General features: G+C 37.1%; 1 protein-coding gene across 31 annotated transcripts in view; it reads left to right on the forward strand.

The window, feature by feature from the left end:
• RIMS2 (regulating synaptic membrane exocytosis 2) overlaps positions 1 to 19,888 on the forward strand; it is a 448,070-nt gene that overhangs the window by 118,473 nt on the left and 309,709 nt on the right. For 2 of the 31 annotated variants that reach the window (XM_084510638.1, XM_084510633.1), the window contains exon 1: positions 19,052 to 19,636. The exons of 25 other annotated variants lie outside the window; for them this stretch is intronic. In XM_084510638.1, coding sequence (XP_084366764.1) covers positions 19,515 to 19,636 — 122 coding nt within the window. In that variant the 5' untranslated portion in view covers positions 19,052 to 19,514. Of the gene's footprint in view, positions 1 to 19,050; positions 19,637 to 19,888 lie in introns of those variants that run through there. 4 more of the 31 variants (XM_084510639.1, XM_084510635.1, XM_084510637.1 and 1 more) reach the window with 3 other exon arrangements.

Raw genomic sequence — 19,888 nt, forward strand, 5'->3', positions numbered from 1 at the left:
TGGAGTCACCTGGCCTAGCCACTTGGCCTGTCCGGTCTCAGTTTCTTGTGCAGCCTCAGCCTCCTCACTGCCAGGGCAGCATAAGCAGTAGAGAACTCCTTGGTGCTGTGCAAGCACTGCTCAGCAGTAACTCAAACATCAGTGTGTTATCAACACTGTTCTGGTCACAAATCCAAAACATAGCACGACATGAGCCACTGTGAAAAATACAAACTCTACCCCAGCCAAAACCAGGACACTTGGTCATGTTCCCTGAATCTCAAGGCCGTCAGTGCCATTGCTGTCTATTCCTTACTTTTTTTTGGTTTTGTTTTGCTTTTAAGTTTTACCATTCCTGAGTAGTACTTATATTTTTGTCCTGTTTTCTTTACTAGTATTATTCTCTATTAACACAGTAGTAATTGTTTGAAGTGTTAGACTGGCCTTCTGTTCTCTTCCCAACAGCTCCATTTCCAACTGATAGATCCTAAACTGCTCAGACACACAGGTACTTGAATGTAGATCCTCTGATTGATCTGAAATTTGTTGCCTTAAAGCAGTCTGGGATGATTTCAGATTGCACATTCTCCAAGGATGTTTTTCTTACGTTGGACATATTGCAGAGGAAAAGAGAAGTCATAAACGATTCAGCAGCAGGTTGTACTTAGCGCCAGCAGATCGGTTTTCCATTATTAATTTTTTTTTCCTTGTCCATATCCAATATTTATAATCCACCTTACGGTGTTGTTACAGCTTTCTGTGTTGTGAATCTGTGGAGAAGGCAGCGGCAGCAGCCACACCGTAAGATCTAGTGTTAATTTACTTTCAGTAATTGGCCATCCTAGGTGACAATGCCATAATTTGTTTTGTGTGGAGATTTTATGCTAAGGGCAGTTAAGAAGTCACCATACATAGTGGCTTTCATAGACTTAACCGTGCGAGCAGAGTATGGATTCTGATGTAGCATAATGCTAGGTGTTTTGAAAAGTGCCAAATGATGTGAATCAAAGAAATGCAAAATATTACTCTGTAATCCAGAGCCTCAGAAGGTCCGTTCTGAGGTCTGCTGTGCACAGATGGTGGATTTATGGCTGTATGCACTGCAGTTCTTTGATTTGTATGATCCAATTTCACATTAATTCTGGATTACACAAAGGGCCCTCTTTATTTTATTTTGATAAAAAGCACTCCCATACTCTTATTGTCTCCAAGATCTACATTACCCATTGTTCAGTAAGCTTAGTTTTATTTCTAGCAACAAAATGGTCTGAATAGGCATAGACTTCTTTCAGTCGTTTTATAGCATGCAAAATGGCTGATTTCTTCATTCCTCAGCCTAAACCAAAGCAAATATTTGTAATGTCCTATTAAAATGTGTGTAACATCTCATTAATAAAAGCTGGGGAACAGGGAACCTTAATGCTTTTTCCTGTGCCATTCTATTTGCCTGAATTGTTAGATCTGCAGGTGATGTTCCCATGTTTGAATTGTGTGGTAATTATTTTTCTTGTGTTTGGTAAGATCAGTTTTAAAACCATTTTAGTCATTTTCCAGATCTGACTTTGTTTAGTTGTTTAAATCGTAAATCTTGTGTCAAATTCCAGATGTGTTGATTCGTATACAAACTCTTTCCTATCTGTCTGGAGTAGGGAATGAACCATGTATCTTCCCAGCACAAGGTTATGATCGTGTAACTGTTTCTAATCTCATGCCTGCCTGAAATGATATTATGTAGTTCAGGCAGATGTGAATTGATTAAGATGTGAATTGATTAATTGATTTCATTTCCCCCCCAATACATCTTCATAGAATCCAAAATTCTCTCCAAAGTTTGAAAATGTTAACTTTTACTTTACAATATATGTTTTTATGCGTCCTATTACTGAAAGATAAGCTCTTCTCAGGGATATTTTTCATGAGATTCAACATAAAAAGTTGTGAAAATATTGCAAGAAAGTTCGTTTGCATGTTTTACGAGTCAAGTTATTATGTTTGCTTCTATCAGAGGATGAGCCGTATCAAAAAAGAGAGTTGGTTCTTGGTATCTGTGAAGATCATGATCTGCGAGATCATGATTTGGAGCAAGACTAATGAACAAAGCTGCCTGAACCCTCTTCAGAACTGTAAGGATGAGATTAAGTCACAAACAAACAAACAAACAAACAAAATGAAAGGAAACAACAAATTGTGAGAGTGAGCAGCTGCAGAGTTGCACAACAGCAGTATCCATTTCCCAGGCCAGCAGGCAAAGATAAAATATATCTCTCTTCCCTTCTTTCAAAGATACATGTGTGTTTTGAGGGGTTGTTTTCTATCTTCCCTATTCTTTATTCTCAGAAAAAATACAATTCTAGAGAAGTTTTCACTAACTATAGCGGCTTCAGGGGGTTCATCTTGTTCTGGGTGAGAACTGCAAACAAGATCGTTGAGGTTGCTTGGGTCTGGAGATGCAGGTTTTTCTGCATGTAATTTTTATGGAATGTATACATGCATTTCCCACTACAGAGGTGTTTTTTTCCAATGGTGGCAGAATGGAAATGGTCCACCGTGTCCCTTTGCTTCCATTCTTGGAAGGAGTGCCAACGTGAGCCGGCAGCATAGGCTCTGTCTTTTGGGACTGCAGTTGGGGATGTCAGGGTGTGAGCAGAGAGGAAAAAGAGACCAAAATAAAAGGGAGCAGGAGGAGAGAGGAAAAAGCAGGCACAAGCTAGCTGAAGAACAGCAAAGAGCAGCATGCATTAAATAACTGAAAATGTGTGTACATCTGTTTCATGTTGTATCTTTTACAAATAGCTTTTCATTAATTACTGAATTACGAACGGATGGTGCTGAGAACACCACTGACAGCAGGTTATTGCAAGTTAAAACACGATGCTGGCACGTGGAAGATCCAGTCATATTTCTTTCCATCAGGCTGAAAACCATCCACTTTCCAAGATTATCACTGTTTTTCTTGAGCAACCTACATACTTATGACACCGCACTGTAGTGCAGCCTCTGATTTTGATTATTTTATTTCCGAGTACCTGTGTTGAGAGCTCAGGTGTCTTAAGAAAAGCACACAGTCTTCACTTGGAGCTGTGGAAACCAAGCATATTTGAAAGCACACTCAAGTTTATTTTTCCACCTGCTGAACTATTTAAAGACTGTGAAAAATATAAAAAATATGTATAGAGAAGATGTTTAAACTGAGGGAGTTGGTATCCAAGAGGTAGAGTGAAAATGCTATGTGTAGATTTCCACATGTTCATATTTATCCATTAAGGACAACTGAGTTTTTAAACGTTTTAGAATTCTTTATATATGAATTGACTGACATGAATTTATTATTTTACGTGGTTTTGGCCATCACAGTGGGAAAGATACGCGATTGCTGAGAAAGCAAAATGATAGGCTTTGCCTTTATGAATAAAGCTAATCACTTTGTGCAAGTATTTTTCAGGTGAGTTTGAAATTAAAACAATATTCCTTTCCATGGATGGGTACAGAGCTGTCACGGACTAACATGATGCAAAACTTGGGCATTACAAGTACCCCACAATATTTCGAACGTGTTAATTAAAGATTGAAGTTTTATGAGATTGGAACTGCATGCACATAAGGTTTTACCTTTTGTCGTTCTTCTCCTGTTCCAGTAATTTTCTCCACTTTGATAGCCAGCCCCTGGTGTGGTAAAGTGAAAACAATGTCAGTCTCAAAATTTTAGTCTCAGTACTTCTGCTTTTTTTTCTTGTGCTGTCTACCCTATTTCAGTGTATGCTTCATGTGTTTCTTGAGATAGTGACTCAGAAGAAATGAGGTAGTTTCCTTTTACTCATTTCATACCTCTATGTACAGGTCTGGGGGTGCGGTTCACCATTTTATGGCTATTCCAGTTTACAGGTAGAAACCAAAGCTACTTTTATTGACTGTCTAAATCTGGAACAGCATAAAAAGGAAATTAATATCATCTCCAGGCAGAGGAAGTGATAGAAATTTATGGGAAGGGAGCCAGAGAAAATGCGGTGCTTAATTATTGAAAAGAAGTACCTCGGGTCCAAAAAAGTCAGAAATCCCTCAGTGTATTAGTTAATGAAATAATTAGACACAACAAGGGATTAAGCTACACCTACTTAGGAGGACGAGTGAGGAGTTTGGTACCATCTCTAATGCCTGTGTGCAGAGGCTCTGTAAGAAGCTCCCGAGTGGTACTGATGCCAGTTCACAGCCCAGCGACAGCAGGCATGCTGAGCTTCTACCTCTTAGTAGTGGGCTGCAGTGGGTTATAGCACCTCCGTGCTCCTCTAACTTCTGCAAAAGAGGGGAGCTTTTCATCTCTCACCATTACCTTTGCACAACTGTCATCTGAGAAGCAAAACCGTACAATTCTGCTTCTCTCCTAACCTTGGTTTTGTGGGTCTCCCACTCACACAAACCATAAATAATTTCGGTGCTAATGCAACAGCCAGGGCACACACAGCAGCTCTGTGACTGCAGTGTGGTTTTTGAGACTTCAATTACTTCTCTCTCTCTCCTTCCTCCTCTCTTTTTTTCCCTCCCCTCCTCTGCTTTTCTTTCCTGCAAAGTAACTGGACAACCAGTGAGTTGTCTGAAAACGTTTCTTATGTTGCTTTATTTAAAAAAAAAAAAAATAATAATAATAATATATATATATATATATTTTTAATTATTATTATTATTTTTAAGCTAGCCTTCTTTCTGTAGTGGTAGAATATGTACTGAGTCGCAAAAACCCTCATGGCCCTCTTAGCAATAGTAGATACAATTTGGTGTCCTTCCCTCAGAGAAAGCCAATCTGTTTGGGAAGAGAGGAAAGAAAGAGGAAAATGCCCTTACTGTTGCAGAACTAGCCTACCTTGATACACAATCCCAAACTGCTGCTTTTCTTTTCGAACATTATAGAGTGTTTTAATTAAACACATAATATTTTTTGTTGTTGTTTATATTTGTTGCATTTCAGTGCAACCAGCACTTACTATTTGATTTTCCTTCACTCGTAGAAGAATGAGCTTAGAGAAGTCCTGATAGTCACTGCTGATACTCGATATCTTTGAAATGAAATTTGGCCTTCCACTACAGTGTTACACTTCTGTATGTCACAGCTACATCTTTAGCTGTGCTAAAAGACCATTCATAATCTAAATTTATAAACAGAGATCTCAGCTGTATCAGAGTATTGAACGCTTGTATTAAACACTAGCATCAGCTAACGTTTATGGAATGAAGTGCAGTTTGGGATTTAGCTAAATTGACCCTGAAAGAAAGTAATATCAGAAAAAAAAAATGAGGATGGAAGTATTTTTGCTTTTATTTTTAATTAACGAGACCGGTACCTTTCTGGGTTGAACATATCTTCTCAAATCACTGTTTTGTTGACCTTGCAGAAACATGAATTTTAGGGCTCACCATGTGTACATAATCCTTAGTTGTGCTGTGCTTTTTCCTTTGGAGTCTAATTTCTCTTGCAGTGTAAATAACAGATTTTGTTTGAATTCCATATTTAAAAAATTGGTGTGTAAAGGTGAATAAGAGGCGTCTGCGGAGTGCAGCTGGGTACATGGGCTAACATTTAATAACGGACTCTGCAAACTCAAGTTTGCAGTCTCTGGCAGCAAAGTGGTTCTGGAACCTACAGGAGGCGATTCAGTGAATGGTCTTTTGTGTTCCTGCGTTTCACCATGGCTATGTGGGCTGAAAATAAAAAATGAGAATGAATAAGTAGTACTGGCACTAATTCCTTGGCTCTTCCTTTGTGCCTCTGGAAGACACAAATAATAAAGCAATCAGCTCTGTAATGCAATGTACAAGATAAATGACAACCGAACGGCAAGATTAATAGTTCTAGTAAATGTAAACCTATTTTATTAAGTCATATTTGAGGAAAAAAATAAATGAAAAGTGAATGTAACATAATGTGACTGGGATGGCCATATTTTCATGATTAAATATTATGCTATTAAAAGGTACTGTTTTGTTTTCTGCCTTGTCCTTGGCATAATTATTTTGCTTCTCTTTCTGCCCCTTGTTGAAGCCAAATCCGTGTTTGTCCCTTTGTCCACTCTGGAGTGTCTTTTTTGATATTATTTGCTAATTTTCTTTTTTTTGTGCACCATCATCTATTTTTCACTGATCTGAGTTCTTGACCAAACTCTGGTGAGACATTAGAAATGTTTTCAAAAATATGGTATTCCTTCACTTAAAGACAGACCTTTTCTTCTCTAGCCTGGTTGTCTTTCTTTCCCCTTGCTCTAGCTCACCTCTCTCTTGATTTCCAACAATGCTTCAACCGTTCGTAAGTCTCCTTCCAGATTTGTAGTAATGTGAGTGCTTCTCTCCCAGGCTCTGACAAATCTTAATTTTGTGCCTTTGAGTGAGAACAGGCCCCTCTGTGTTGCCTACTAACCAGAAGGAACTGTTCCCTTTTAAAGGAATAAACCAGCAAACTAGTGCAGTACGGTATCATTTCACGTTAAGATGAAAATACAAATTATACGAGGTCAGTAACCTTTAACTGTAAAGTGGAGTTACAAAATCCAAGGTAATATCTGGGTATGATACGCAGTGGGTTGTGCATGTCCAACTTAAGGTTCGGACCTTGCTCTGACATCTCTGCACTGTGCAGCGTTGTGCCCTGCAGCCATGCCCTGGCTTTTCGGAAAGCGACAGCAGAACGTGCCCGATTCTGCAGCGCTGGGCTCCTGGGAGACGGACTGGGGACCTCAGGAAGTGCATCATGTTCAGAGAATAACAGCAGGTTTAAGTTGCTCCAGATAGTTCTCCCAATGTCTGGTTCAGTGTTTTCTCAACTGATTCTACATGCCTGAATGGGTCCCCAGATGTAGTATATCTGCCAAATAAGTTTTTATTATGCAGGTTGCAGTAAGATAAAGCGTGAACTTTGTGCAGAAACCCATTTTCTTTGGCAAAAGGAAAACGGCAAGGCCAACAGTCCTCATGGTTATGTCTTGACAGAAAGCATTGCATTTTAGCTGCAGGTTGTTTTATTCTGTAATGACTTTCTGAAAATCTTTGGCTGAGCTTTAAATGATAGACTTCCACGATGCTCAGTAAAACAAACAAACAGAAAACTACCACTGTGGCAGAGGAGATTAAACTGGAAAGCATCTGATTTTCTGTGTAGTGCCAAATAAAGTCCAAAGCCTCAGAGGGTCATTGGATTCTAACGTACCAAATCAGTGCACAAAACCAATTTTTCTTCCAGAGGTGGATTAATTTTAATTAAACCTTGTTGACTGTGACATCAGGTCCTGGGCTGACAAAAATGGGCCTTCCTCAGTTGGATCTTTATGCTCCAGTTACAACTGTGAGGAATACTCCAAGCTAGAAGAGGAATCACAATTAATTTAACAATCTTACCTCTTGAATTTTAACAAGTCAACAACTCAACAGTTAGTTCATCCATTTCACCTCCTCATGATGCTGAGATAATTGGATTTTCTTTCTGAAATGGATGTGTAATGATTCATCTTCCTGTAACATTCCTTAGCAGGAAATAGGCTGAGAAAGATCTCTTGAAACAAAACCAATTTAACTTGAGTTTTAGACTTCCTAAAAACAATACGTATTTTGGGTGCTTCCCATGTCTTACAGCTCAAGTAAATATGATGGCTGGAGAATTTATTTTCATTTAGAAAATATGTATGTAGATTGGAAGCAAGAAGTTGGATCTTTGAATAAAGGAAAGTTGAAAGAAAAATAATTCAGTTATTACTCAGCAGGTTGGTTGCTTTGATTTTTTTTTTTTTTTTTTTTTTTTGATGCAGAGATTCTTCTCTAAATGAGAACATCAATTGTAGATACTCAGAATCATAGTGAGAATGAAGAGAGGAAGATATGTTAGTTAATGGGTAAAAGGAAAACTGTTTGCTAGATGAGCCTCTTAAAACAAACTCTGAAGTTTTGGATATTAAGGCCAGTATTAGCAGTGTCTCTGCGTTTTCTCCTCCAAAAAGTTTTGGATACTTTGCAGTAGTGACTGATGCACTGGCGTATATCAGGACCATTTGTTCTTAGGTACTTCTTACTCCTTCAAATACCTACAGATATTTGTGAGAGAGAAAAGCATATCCTGTGTCACATTTGTAGTTCTTCACAGAAGCTGTTAGTTATTTTCAGAGTTAATCTTGGTGAAGCTGAGTAAACCAAGAGATTTCCCTCAAGACAAGCATTTTACATTTCATGCTCTTTGTGGCATAGGGCTTCTTCTCTTGGAAGCATTTGTTCCTCTATGAAAATTAAATTTATTTGGAAATCTATACCATGGTGATCACTAAGTATCATGAAGTCTAACATTTATGAAAACAATCAATTACTAAATTAGTTTACACCCGTCCCCAAAGATTTTAACGCAATGGCCAGCGTTGCCATTACTCCACTAACATAAAAGTCCAGCATTAAACTGAAGTCTCTCCAAATTAAAATATTTACACGATTCCTTAATGCTTATAAAATGCAGGCTGTATGACACTGTCAAAGGAAATGAATTCCAGAGGTGTGTCCTCATTAGGAAAATATTCTTCTGGTATTCCAGCCAGCTGAAGATAGGAGCAACCCAGGACAGCATAAATCCTACAATGATATGAAAGGAAGATAAATTAGTCTCTTTCGACTGGTTCCCAAGATATGGAAGGCTCCAACTTTTAGCCAGTGCATTGAATTACAGCAGAAATTAATGAGCAATTTAGTGTATACACGTGTTCTCTTAGCTCCTGCGTCATAAAACAAAAAGGCTAATCTTTGTCGTTTGTAGAATGACCTATTTTCTAGTATGCCCATATTTGTTTCCATCACAGATCACCTGGACGCTTTGACACACAACACAAGTTTGGAGGCCTTTAAGGGTCCAAATCAGTCATCTGAAAGTAGAGGTACTGCAATAAATTCTGTAAGATACTGGCCAGGTGACTAAAGGGAATTTATAAAAATAATTAAACTCCAAATCACATGAAATGAGATATACACAAAGTATATACATTTCCACAACATGACCACACCATGGGCTTCAATGTAGTTGTTACTTTGTTTTCATTGTAAGGAGCTTTATGATCACCTTGGTCAGTCAAGTAAGTGCTTGTGTATAGATCTCATCCAAAGAGTATGATCGCTTCTTATTTCACAAAGAAAATATTATTCCTGCTGGCTTTCCTTCTCTTTACCTGAGTGTGTATACTGAACTCGTTACTGTGCTATGTGCCTTTACCTTGTTGGGAATCATCAGCGTGCTGTTGTAGGATTTAATTTTTGCTGTCTGCTTTGTGCTAATCACGTCCTCTTGTAAATCACTCTAACTTAGAGTATAGGGGATATACATGTAAGTAGTAACTGTCTGTGAGCACTGTGGACATCAGCTCTCACCTTGAATCAGTCATCCTGATACGAAGAGAAAAGGAAACATGTCTGAAAACTCCTAGTGCACGCAGTTTGGCTTCTGTTTGTAATATTTTACATTACTAATCATGCATGATGCTTCTTAGCTGTATTTTAAATCACCTTTGTTTTTTCTGAGTGGTGAAAAATTCTGACTTCTTATGAAAATGACGAACAGGTTTTTTTTTGGAGCAGATGAAGATATCAATGTATAGGCATTGTTTCAAAAATCAATCACATCTCTGTTCTAGGCCAGCACCTCTTTGCCTACTGAGACACATCTCGTTGGTGAGCCATCCAGAACTGCAAATGAGGCATAAAGCAGGATTCATGTACTGTAATGAGGTGCAAAGAAATAGCAATTGATTGTGAGTCAGATGAAGGTTAAATTGGTTGAAATACACTACTCCAAACCATGCATTCTGCAAGGTGCGGCATCTACTGCATATATTGCCTGCCGTATGAATGCGTTTTACATTTATTCCTCTGCTTATTCAACCAAAGTATCACGGCCTACTGTTCCCTGCCAGGTAAGGCAGCTACTCCTTTAGTCAAGGAAATGAAGTCTCAGCTAGACCTTTTCTAACTCTGATTACCTGATTCTTCCATCTTCATAATACTTGTTTAATACTTTTAAAATTTAAAAATACTTGCCCAGAGAGAAGCTGTGGATGCCCCATCCCTGGAGGTGCTCAAGGCCAGGCTGGATGGGGCTTTGGGCAACCTGGGCTGGTGGGAGGTGTCCCTGCCCAGGGCAGGGGGTTTGGATGAGCTTTAAAGTCCCTTCCAACCCAACCCATTCTGTGATTTTATGATTCTCCATTTTATACCATGCATTTGAATAAGCACAAATGCTAAAAGCTTAACATGTGTATCTATTTCAGTAAGCTGTCAGACACTGAATAAAGCGGGGAGCTGATTATAGGTTCATTTTATGCGTCAGAATTTACAGGCATTTTCTATGGAGAAAAGCAGATGTATTTCTCCTATAGGAGAAGCCTTCCAGTCCTGCAGACAGGAAATAAAATTGGCAGTATGTATGAATTATTTTGGTACAAGCTAGAATCATTAAGGTTGAAAAAGTTGTTTCTACATTTATTAGAAGAATAGGTAGTTTTTTCTTTTGATTTGCCAAATGCAATTTCTGCCCCAGCAGAAAGATAGATAGAGTTAATTATTCCCTGAGTCAGAAAAATGAATTAAATAACATGCATCCCTATATTTCAGGGCATATGTATATATATGGGAGATCTATGATCAATATGAGTTTTGCTGGAAAACTGGCAGATCTATGAAAAGCATGGATTATATACTGGGGCAGTGAGCTGGGTAGGAAAAAAGGAGAGTACGTGCACACCTGCATTTCTTTTCTGACATGGTGTCAGAACACAGCCAAAGCAGGAATTGATCAGATTCAGCAATAGAAATGCAGCCATAGAAATGTGGTAGGTTATATTCATACCTCCTGAATAAGGTACTTAGACAAGTGTAAGAGCACTTTATTAAACCTATTTTGGGGGCACTCAAAGAATTTTTAGTAACGTGAAGTTTTACATCCCCCTCTTCCTGTCAATTGATTATTTAGGAAGGAAAAGATGGCTGGGCTCCTAAACTAGACACCTTAGGAATCCGTATTTAAGTGGAATAAATCAGAGTGCTTAAGTGTCTGAGTGAATAAAATGAGGCCCTAGGGTTTTGTTGTGGACCTGAGGTAGGCAACAACATACTTAAACCTTAGTTTTCAGGATTGTTTCTATGAACATGTCACATACTTTATAATATTTAGATACTGAAATACAAAGTAATATTGAAATTGTATCTTGTGACTTAAAAATATAAAATAATATAGTGTTGAGTTTGAGGTTGTTGTTGGAAAGCAGGATTAAAATCTGTTTTACTTTGAATCAATGTGATTATATGAAAATTTGAAATTAATATGAAAATACTAGAATTCAAGTACTAGAACAGCATGATTCAAATGCCCATTCAAACCTATCCTGAAACTCAAATACTTCTTTTTTGATATTATCTAATAAAAAATGTACATTATATTTTACGATCTGAATATTATTGGAATATATATGCAATTGTATATTCTATTTATATATACACATAACTTTGGTGACTAATATGTGTAATATTAGTTCATATTCACCTAGGGACAATTCGTAGTGAATTTGCTAGGATTATGAGCATGGGATGAATTACTGTAGTAAGAAAAAGAAGAAAGAAGTAATAATTTATTTTTTAAAAAATGCCTGATGTCATAAGCATCTACAACTTTTATTATTATGATTGATAGCTGTCATTCCTAAGTCCTACACCTTTGAGAAAGCTTTGTGATTGAACTCAGTAGATTTCCAATAGAACTTTTTGAATTTATGCTGTTCAGGGTGTGAGGAAAACTGCTGACTGCAAACTCTTTCCCTCTGCCTTGTGTTTCCAATTGGCTTGAAAAGGTAAAATGCTCGAGAGCTTTCACTCTGGCATGAGGATTTTACCATTCACGAGTTGCATGTTTTGCTCTTTCTCCAGTGTAAATTGGAAATAACTTTACTTGACATTGTGGAGTTACAGCAATAGGCCTAGATAAGAGGAGAATGAGGCTTTTTATGCTGCTTTATTCCCTATTTCGGGATGTGCTCCAGCAATAGAAGCATTCTGTCACCATGCAAGTTGCATATATTGTGTGATCTTCAGAAGGGAGAGAAGAACAGAGATATGAGAAAAAAACAAAAAACAAAACAAAACATAATATATATATATATAAAATATTAAATAATATATAATAAAATAATAAAAATATATAATAAATAACAAAATAATAAATATGTATAATAAAAAATAAAATAATAAAAATAACTTCAAAATAATTATAATGGAAAGCGTGCCTTAATCTGAGGCTATTGATTCATTTCAAGAAGTAGACCTGTTGTGGTAGAGTCCATCATCACGAATAAAGAACTGATTTTGATGATCATTTTCATATTTCCCTTGTCCAGTTTGTTTGTTTATTTCGCTCGTCTTGAAATGTGCAATTTGTGTGGTTTGTGCCAGTTCTGGATGTGTCCACACTGGGCCTAACAGCAGGATTTCCCAACCGAACATATGGCACATTTCCTAATATCTGCATAAGGAGCAAAATCAGGCTTCTCATTGTGTTAGCCGAGTTTCCAGAAATGTAGATTGTTTAACACTGAAACTGTTTGTAACGAACAACTCATTTAAACATTCAGGTTTCACAAGTCTTCATTTTTTCCTTTCATAGATTTAGGTTTTAATTAAGCCCCAGTTGGTCAAAATAAAGTAAAATCTCAGCTTCCTGTTTGCAAAGTATATTCGTGCCAAACTGTAATAAATTTGTAGGTAAAATCTCATGTTTAACTCACCATCTTTTGGAAAGGTTTAAAGCCATACTGACTGGTGGATCATGACTAATTGTGTCTTTTACTTAGACCACAATGGGATGTAGGAAGGTGAAACAGAAATTCAACATGTAAATTAGAAAAGTTGGCACTTTTCTGCTTAGGAAATTTAAGGCTGATACAGACTTTCCTGTCAAGACTTGGCCTTTTGGGCTGATACGGCTTACACTCCCTGACTTTACTGGGAATCTAGGCGTGTCCAGGTTAATTTTATCTTTAATTATAAAGTAGACTTTTGCATGCTTTTTCCCTGCCGTGTGGTGATAACATTTAAAAATATCCAGATTCCTGCAAAGGTACAAAAGGTAAACTGAGAGTTTATCTCAGTGTTTTTTCCTGAATGTAAGTAGATTGATCATGGTGTCCTTATAGTCATTCAGAGTGTGGTGGCAAATGCTTAGGTTTGGTTTACTTTATACGTGTTGAATTAGACAATAAGCACTGTTTGAAAAAGGGAGCTTTTGTATATAGGACCTCTTCTTTCAATATATATATTGGAAGGTGACAAGTGAGTGACAAGTGAAAAGAAGATCTCAAGTATAAGGAAGTTAAGTATCAAACTGGGTAACAAATAATTGGTGCCTTTTCCAGAACTCTTACCTGAGGCTTTTAATGTGGGAATGCTGGTGGAACAGGAAACAAACTGTGGTGAGTCCTGTGTGCATGGGATACTTTTAGCAGTACATCCAGTGGAAACTGAGAAATGAAGGGGTTAAATATAACAGAGACAGAGGGTTCCACAAGCACCACAATCCAGATAGCTTATAGACGTATCCCACATATTTCCTTTGTGATATGGTAAAGGATAACAATAGCTTAAGCAGCATTTCCTATCTTGTGACTCTTCTGTCGAACTTACCATGGCAATTACGTAGCTATTCACTGTCCAATATCTACTGCCAAAGTGAGTGGGTGTTGGCTAAGCACTACCTGCCTTTACTCCATGAACACTGACTTCAGTCTTTCTCCTCCTCTGGTGATAATGATTTTCACTCAGCTTGTTGGAATTTAACTATTTTACTATTTATGCCCCTTTTTCCAATTTGGCTGAAGTTACCCAGTGTCTTCAGTCGTGGCAATGGAGAGTAAGGTGGACAGAAAAAGCAGACAAACTACCCAGATTTCAAAGTCTCATATCCTTAGGTTTAAAACTTGAAACTTAAACTAAAAGGAGAATATAGATTGCTGTTAAAAGGAGAAATGGGAGGAAGATGGAGAACTGTTTTTGGAAAGAAGGTCATTGAAAAGAATTACATGAATATTGATAGAAAGCCTTGGAAATGAAATTATGGAAATAGGGAAATGCAGAAGGTACTGAGATAAAGATGCAGACGAGAAAAACCCCCCAAGTTTTGATGGTTGGATATTCAGGTGAACACACAATTGTTTACATTACTGTACTTTGTTAGTGGATATTTTCTGTGGCAAGGTTTGATCTCTTAGTTGGAATTTCAGTATCTCCCATCTGAGATCTTTGACCTGACTAAAAGAGAATAAAATCAGTATCACTTTTCCATTCTCAATGAATGTTTAACTCAGTGAATTAAACAGTTCTTTCAATATTTAATTGTTTTATGGGAAAGAGAACCGCCTCAGCGATGATAAATTCCCGTTGGATTAACCGAGAGGGGGTTCATATGGACTTTTGGGAAATACATGAAGAAGGCGGAAGAGAAACTTGGGACTTAGTTTTCCGTGTTCCCAGACACCATTCTAACCACCAGGCTTCCTGTATTAAAAACGAAGGTGCCTTGTGACTGACTGCTCGGATGCCAGCTCAAGGAGTGGATTCATTATTGCGATTCTTGAGCAGAGTCTGATGCTTCCCTGCAGCCTGGATTTAGGTACTTCTGTATTTTGGGAATGGGGCTTTATTTGCTTTCCTCTCTTTGCTATTTCTGATCTTGGATACTCAGAATACTGGATTCTGTGACTTCTGTGCTCATGCGTTTAAGTTTACGGTTGTAGATTTTGCCATAGTACTTGCAAAACTTCTCATGTGAAGCTGAACCTTTGCACGTTGATGTGCTGAAATACAAATGAACGTGTGCTTTACCCCAGAAGAAAGTCTGGTTACATTTCATTTGCAGTAGCTAAGTCAAATGTTCATCATATTACTGAATTAAATTTAAGTTAGTCCTTTAAAATCATGCCCCATCTTGGAACACCAGTTTGCTAATTTGACCAAAAATGAGTAGTTTTATAAACAGTTAAAACTAGCCAATGTTCGAGGCCACTCTTGTTATCTTACCTGTCTGAAAAGTGTTGTTCAGGTATTTTTTCCAGTCATAATAAGAATACGTAAAACAATCCAAAACTTTTTACCTTAAGTATTTAGATAAATGTTTGTTAAGGGCAGATAGAAGAGTAATGCAATTGATGTGTTACAGGGATTTATATATTGTTACTTACCTAGTTTTATTACTGTCTAGATGAAAAAAAAAATAGAGGTTTGACTTTCTGTAAAATAAAAAACCTACTCCAGCTCCAAACTCCAAATGGCTGATCTCCACCATTTTATTTGATTCAGTCAAACTACTTTCATGCAATATCCAGTAAATAAGAATGGAGTTTAATCCAAATTGTACTTAGTAGTATCTTTTATCGCAGAATGATCTTAAATTCCTTATGAGTTTTAATGAGGTTGAACATCTTCACCTTTTGAAGCTACAACTTCCTATGAAATGATATTCTGTGTGGCTATGATAAAGAAGTGACGCCTGTAAGTAGTGTTTGAGATAACATATTTCTACACATTGTCAACTTGCTTTGTATAATAGATTTACCTTATGAGCTTTCTGAATTCTGAGGTCAAGAGGCAGTTTAATCTTATATTTGAAATAAAAATGTATATAACTTGAAAAATATCCATGCACACTTGAGACCTTTTCTTACAAACAAAAAGACCTTTTCTTGAGACACTTTTCTTATAAACGATAGCTGGAGGGTGTTTATTAAGATTCATCTTGGCTAGAGAAGTAGTATCTGTGTGGATCTCAGTGGGGCCTGGCTTAGTGGATACAACAATCTTTTCCCAGGCTTGCCTTTTTGTTTTGAAATGGGCCATTTCAGCCATGTCAAAATAGTCACTTACAGTATCTGGTACTTGATATTCCTATTCCGTGTAATATCTTTAAAGCATTTCATCCTCCTGGCTATGAAATCCATTGTAAAAGTTGTATAGAAATGACTTTTATTACTATTTAACAGTAATTAGCAGGAATGCGTATCTATATGTGCAGGTATAAACACAAAATATTATAATAATCAAATCAGAGTTTAGTTAAGTCAGGCCCTCAAATGTTAGGAAATGGCAGAATTGCAAATGCTTAGGTTTAGTTTACCTTATCCATGTTGAAGTAGAGAATAAGCACTGTCTGAAAAAGGGAGCTTTTATATATAGGACCTCTTCTTCTTTCAATGTATATATTGGAAAGTGACAAGTGAGTGACAAGTGAAAAGGAGACCTCAAGAATAAGGAAGTTAAATATCAAATTGGTAAAAAATAATTGGTGCCTTTTCCAGAACTCTTACCTGAGGCTTTTAATGTGGGAATGCTGAAGATATTCTTTCTTAAATTGAGACCAAATCACTCTGCCCTTCACCACAGGAAACTTTTCTAATATAAAAAATGCTGAAACATTTAAAAATCACTACCAGGCTTGCAGTAAGTCAACTAGTACCTGTACTGTTTTGTTCTCCAACAGTATGAGTGTGCAGGAAATAAATTGTACTTGTGGTTCTGCAGACTTCTTTTGATTGTCAGCTCTGTTCTGGCTCTGCAAGGATGTGTGCTTCAGTGGGCACAACCCACTCTGCTTATTCTCCTTTATTCTGTCCCCTCCGACCTGCTCTTGTTATGCCTCTTGCTTCCTTCATTCTTTTCAGCCCAAACAATTACGTTTTGGTAAAGGTGTAAGTAAGGAAGGAGAAGGTTTAGGAAGAAGCCTACCTTATGGAGTGATTATAATAATACAGGCTACCTAGTAAATATGGGGAGGAATTGTCTCTTTGCCAAAGGGATCTCTGTGAGAGCAAAGACAGGTCAGGAAAGAGAGAAATTCTGTTTATTTTTCTGTCCCATATTTATTTTTTGAAATAAAAATTAGTACTTTTCCAGTCAACAGTAACTTAAATCTTAATTAAAAATTTCAGATGTCCAAAAAAAGTGTGTTTGCTCAAAAACCCCACATCATTATAAATGAGTTTTCTTCTAATTGCATCTATGGAGTATATGCCTTTAAAAAGTCTCTCTTTACTTTTGTCTTTTTCTCATTAAACAATATACTTACAATGTAAGAATATTGTTTACAAGCTATCGATTCCTTACTTCAGAAGAAAATGAAAAAATGAGAAATTTAAGATATGTATCCTATTTCTCAGTAGGTTTAGAACAATTTTGCAAAAGAAGAATGCATCTCATAACTTCCATATCTGAAAAATCACTGAAATCCTTAAGTATCTGAGAATGAAGGCGGAGGTGAAAGTCAAATATTCAGACCTTCCTTGCAACTACAAGAACATTTTGGCTTTGATAACCATCCATAAGTCGCACACTAAAATGTTGATCTAATTGAAATGTATGGTAGGATACTGGTCTTGTAGCTACTCCGTGGTCAGCATTGTCTCCATGTAGTTATATGAGTGCGTATGAGTCTAATAATTACTTGAATAACTGGAATCCTTTGTAACAACATGATTCTGTTTCTTGCAGCAGTAATTTCCATATACTGTCTTTCAGATGGAATTAAGTGAAGGCAAAATTTCCTATATTACAAACATGAATTGGCAAGTAACGTGCACAAGGTGGTTACCTAGTGTAAAGTTTTCATTTGTTATTGCAAGGTAGCCATAAATACTCATTAGTTCCTACTCCAGGAACTCCAGTTCCCAGCTTTGCCATACATGTAGCCTAATATTTTTAACCACAAAATGTAATACAGTTGTTAAATACAAATGTTTCCATAATGCACAGTATGCTATAGGAATAAATGTAGTAGATATTAAAAATTATGTGGATTTAAAAAAAAAAAAAAGTAGATATTAAAAACTATTTTGTGTAATACTTTGTAGGTTTTCATGTGAAAACAGGAATATTTGGGAATAGCTTTATTACTTGTTATTTTCTCTGTTCCTCTTTTTACAAGTTTAACTTAGGTGTGGGTTGGAAGTCTTCAAGGTCCCTTTTAGATAGTCCTGTAGTTGAATTGGTTCACGTTTCTTTTTTTTCCTTAAAAATTTGAGTTGTAGCTGCCATCCTTCTGGCCAAAGAAGCATGGATGGGTACTCCATTCAGAGCACATCAAAACAACACTTTAATTAGCTGGAAGGTTGCTTATTCCCCATATCTTCTGGGATTAAAATCGCTTTCAGTGGAAGAGCTTTAATAATGGCCCTCATTTTATGTTGGTTTATTTAGAGATTTTGTAATTAGTGCTAAGATGTTAAAAGCTGCGCATAGTAAATAAGATATTCTAAGGCAAATCTTTTTAATTGTTGTTTTTCAATTTGATGATAGAATATATTCTGTCATGTTATGTAACGTTACCCTCTAATCTGGCACAAGTATTGAAAGGAAAAAGGAAAATATGCTCTGAGCCAGGGGTACTTGGTTTCTCTAGGTTCAGTAGTATTCACCATGCATATTCTGCTGCAGGATTTTGCTGTGGGCCTCAGTTAAAAATCTGCTTCTGCTTCTTGCTCTTTGACTTCTCCTGTACGTGCACCAGCTCCTAAGACAGGGGGGTTGTCTGGAAGTAGGCAGGTACGGAGCACCCAGAGATGCCACTGATTGTGCTCAGTTCTAGCATGGTTGATGCCGTGCAATGAACTTTTAAAAGGTGCTAAGGGCTTCTAATTTTGAAACGTTTTAATATATATAAAATGCAACAACTCCTTTTGGTGGTTTTTCAAGTTTTCAGTGATAAATCATTACCTTGATGCTGCATGTGCAGTACCTAGCAGAGCAGTTGCGTATAAGATGCATACTGTGTGCTTCAGCCATGAATTGGTCCTACATTTAAATGTTTGCAATGAAAAACCTGTTATCTCATCTGAGGTACAGTATAGCCTTCCCGGTGAGACACAAGGTCTGTCATTACGGCCTCAGCTACATGTTATTTATTATGTGAAAATATTTTTCGAGTGGTCTGTCTGTCCTGTACAGCTGCCTTTACATTAAAAAAAAAAAAAAAATCGACTTACATACACGGCCACTGGTGTTAGTCATTTTTACAGGGGAGGGAAGGAGGAGGGGAAGATGCAGAAATCCTCCTCCTCTTAGACAGTAGTAACAGTGTGAGGATGCCTTGTCCTCATTTTTATTACTTCTGAGATTTTATTGCTGGCAGCCAGATGTGCTGAAACTCCTGACGACAGCATCTATTCACTGCGTGTTTTTAATAGGCTTAGAGAAATATGAGTAGAGTACATGAAAGCAGCTCAGCTTCACACTTCAGCTGGGAATGCCCAAAAAGCTTACTGCTGTTTAGAATTCTTGCTACAGTCAGGAGAAAGCCGCACGGGTACTAAATCTTCTACGACTGAATTAGAAGAATAATGACTGTACAATTAACTATCAGCCCCTGCTCATTTAGGCACAGTTTTTACAGAGACCAGGAGAAATATGGAACTTGATTGGCATGTTTGCATTTGATGGTGTGTGCAAAATAGATGACTTTTAAGACAGGTGGTGAAGAAAAATAGAAGGGAAGGAAAGAGAAAATGCAATTTGAGACACTGCGCCAGGTCTGCAATTCTGTTTTATCTCATTTTCATGGGGTTTTCTCATCCCCTCCAAATATTTTACAAAATGATCTTTTTGGACAGACGCTGAACAACACTAGGTAAGTAGAAATGAAACATGTTTCCCTTACCATTTCTGTGCTTGTGCTGATAGCAATCTATTTGCATGTTTTGCAGTGCGATACCTTTCTAATTGCACTCTTAAATATTAACATTTTTATGGTGGCAGTGACTCTCTTCTGTTGGTGCTTTTATGTTTTATGTAAGGATTTGAATGAGAAGTCAGTCTGCAGAAATAAAACCAGCACAGATAGAATAAAATATTTAAGATGGATATGTATCTTCCAAATACA

The sequence above is a fragment of the Aythya ferina genome (assembly GCF_964211825.1).
Source record: "Aythya ferina genome assembly, chromosome: 2".
NCBI lineage: Eukaryota > Metazoa > Chordata > Aves > Anseriformes > Anatidae > Aythya > Aythya ferina.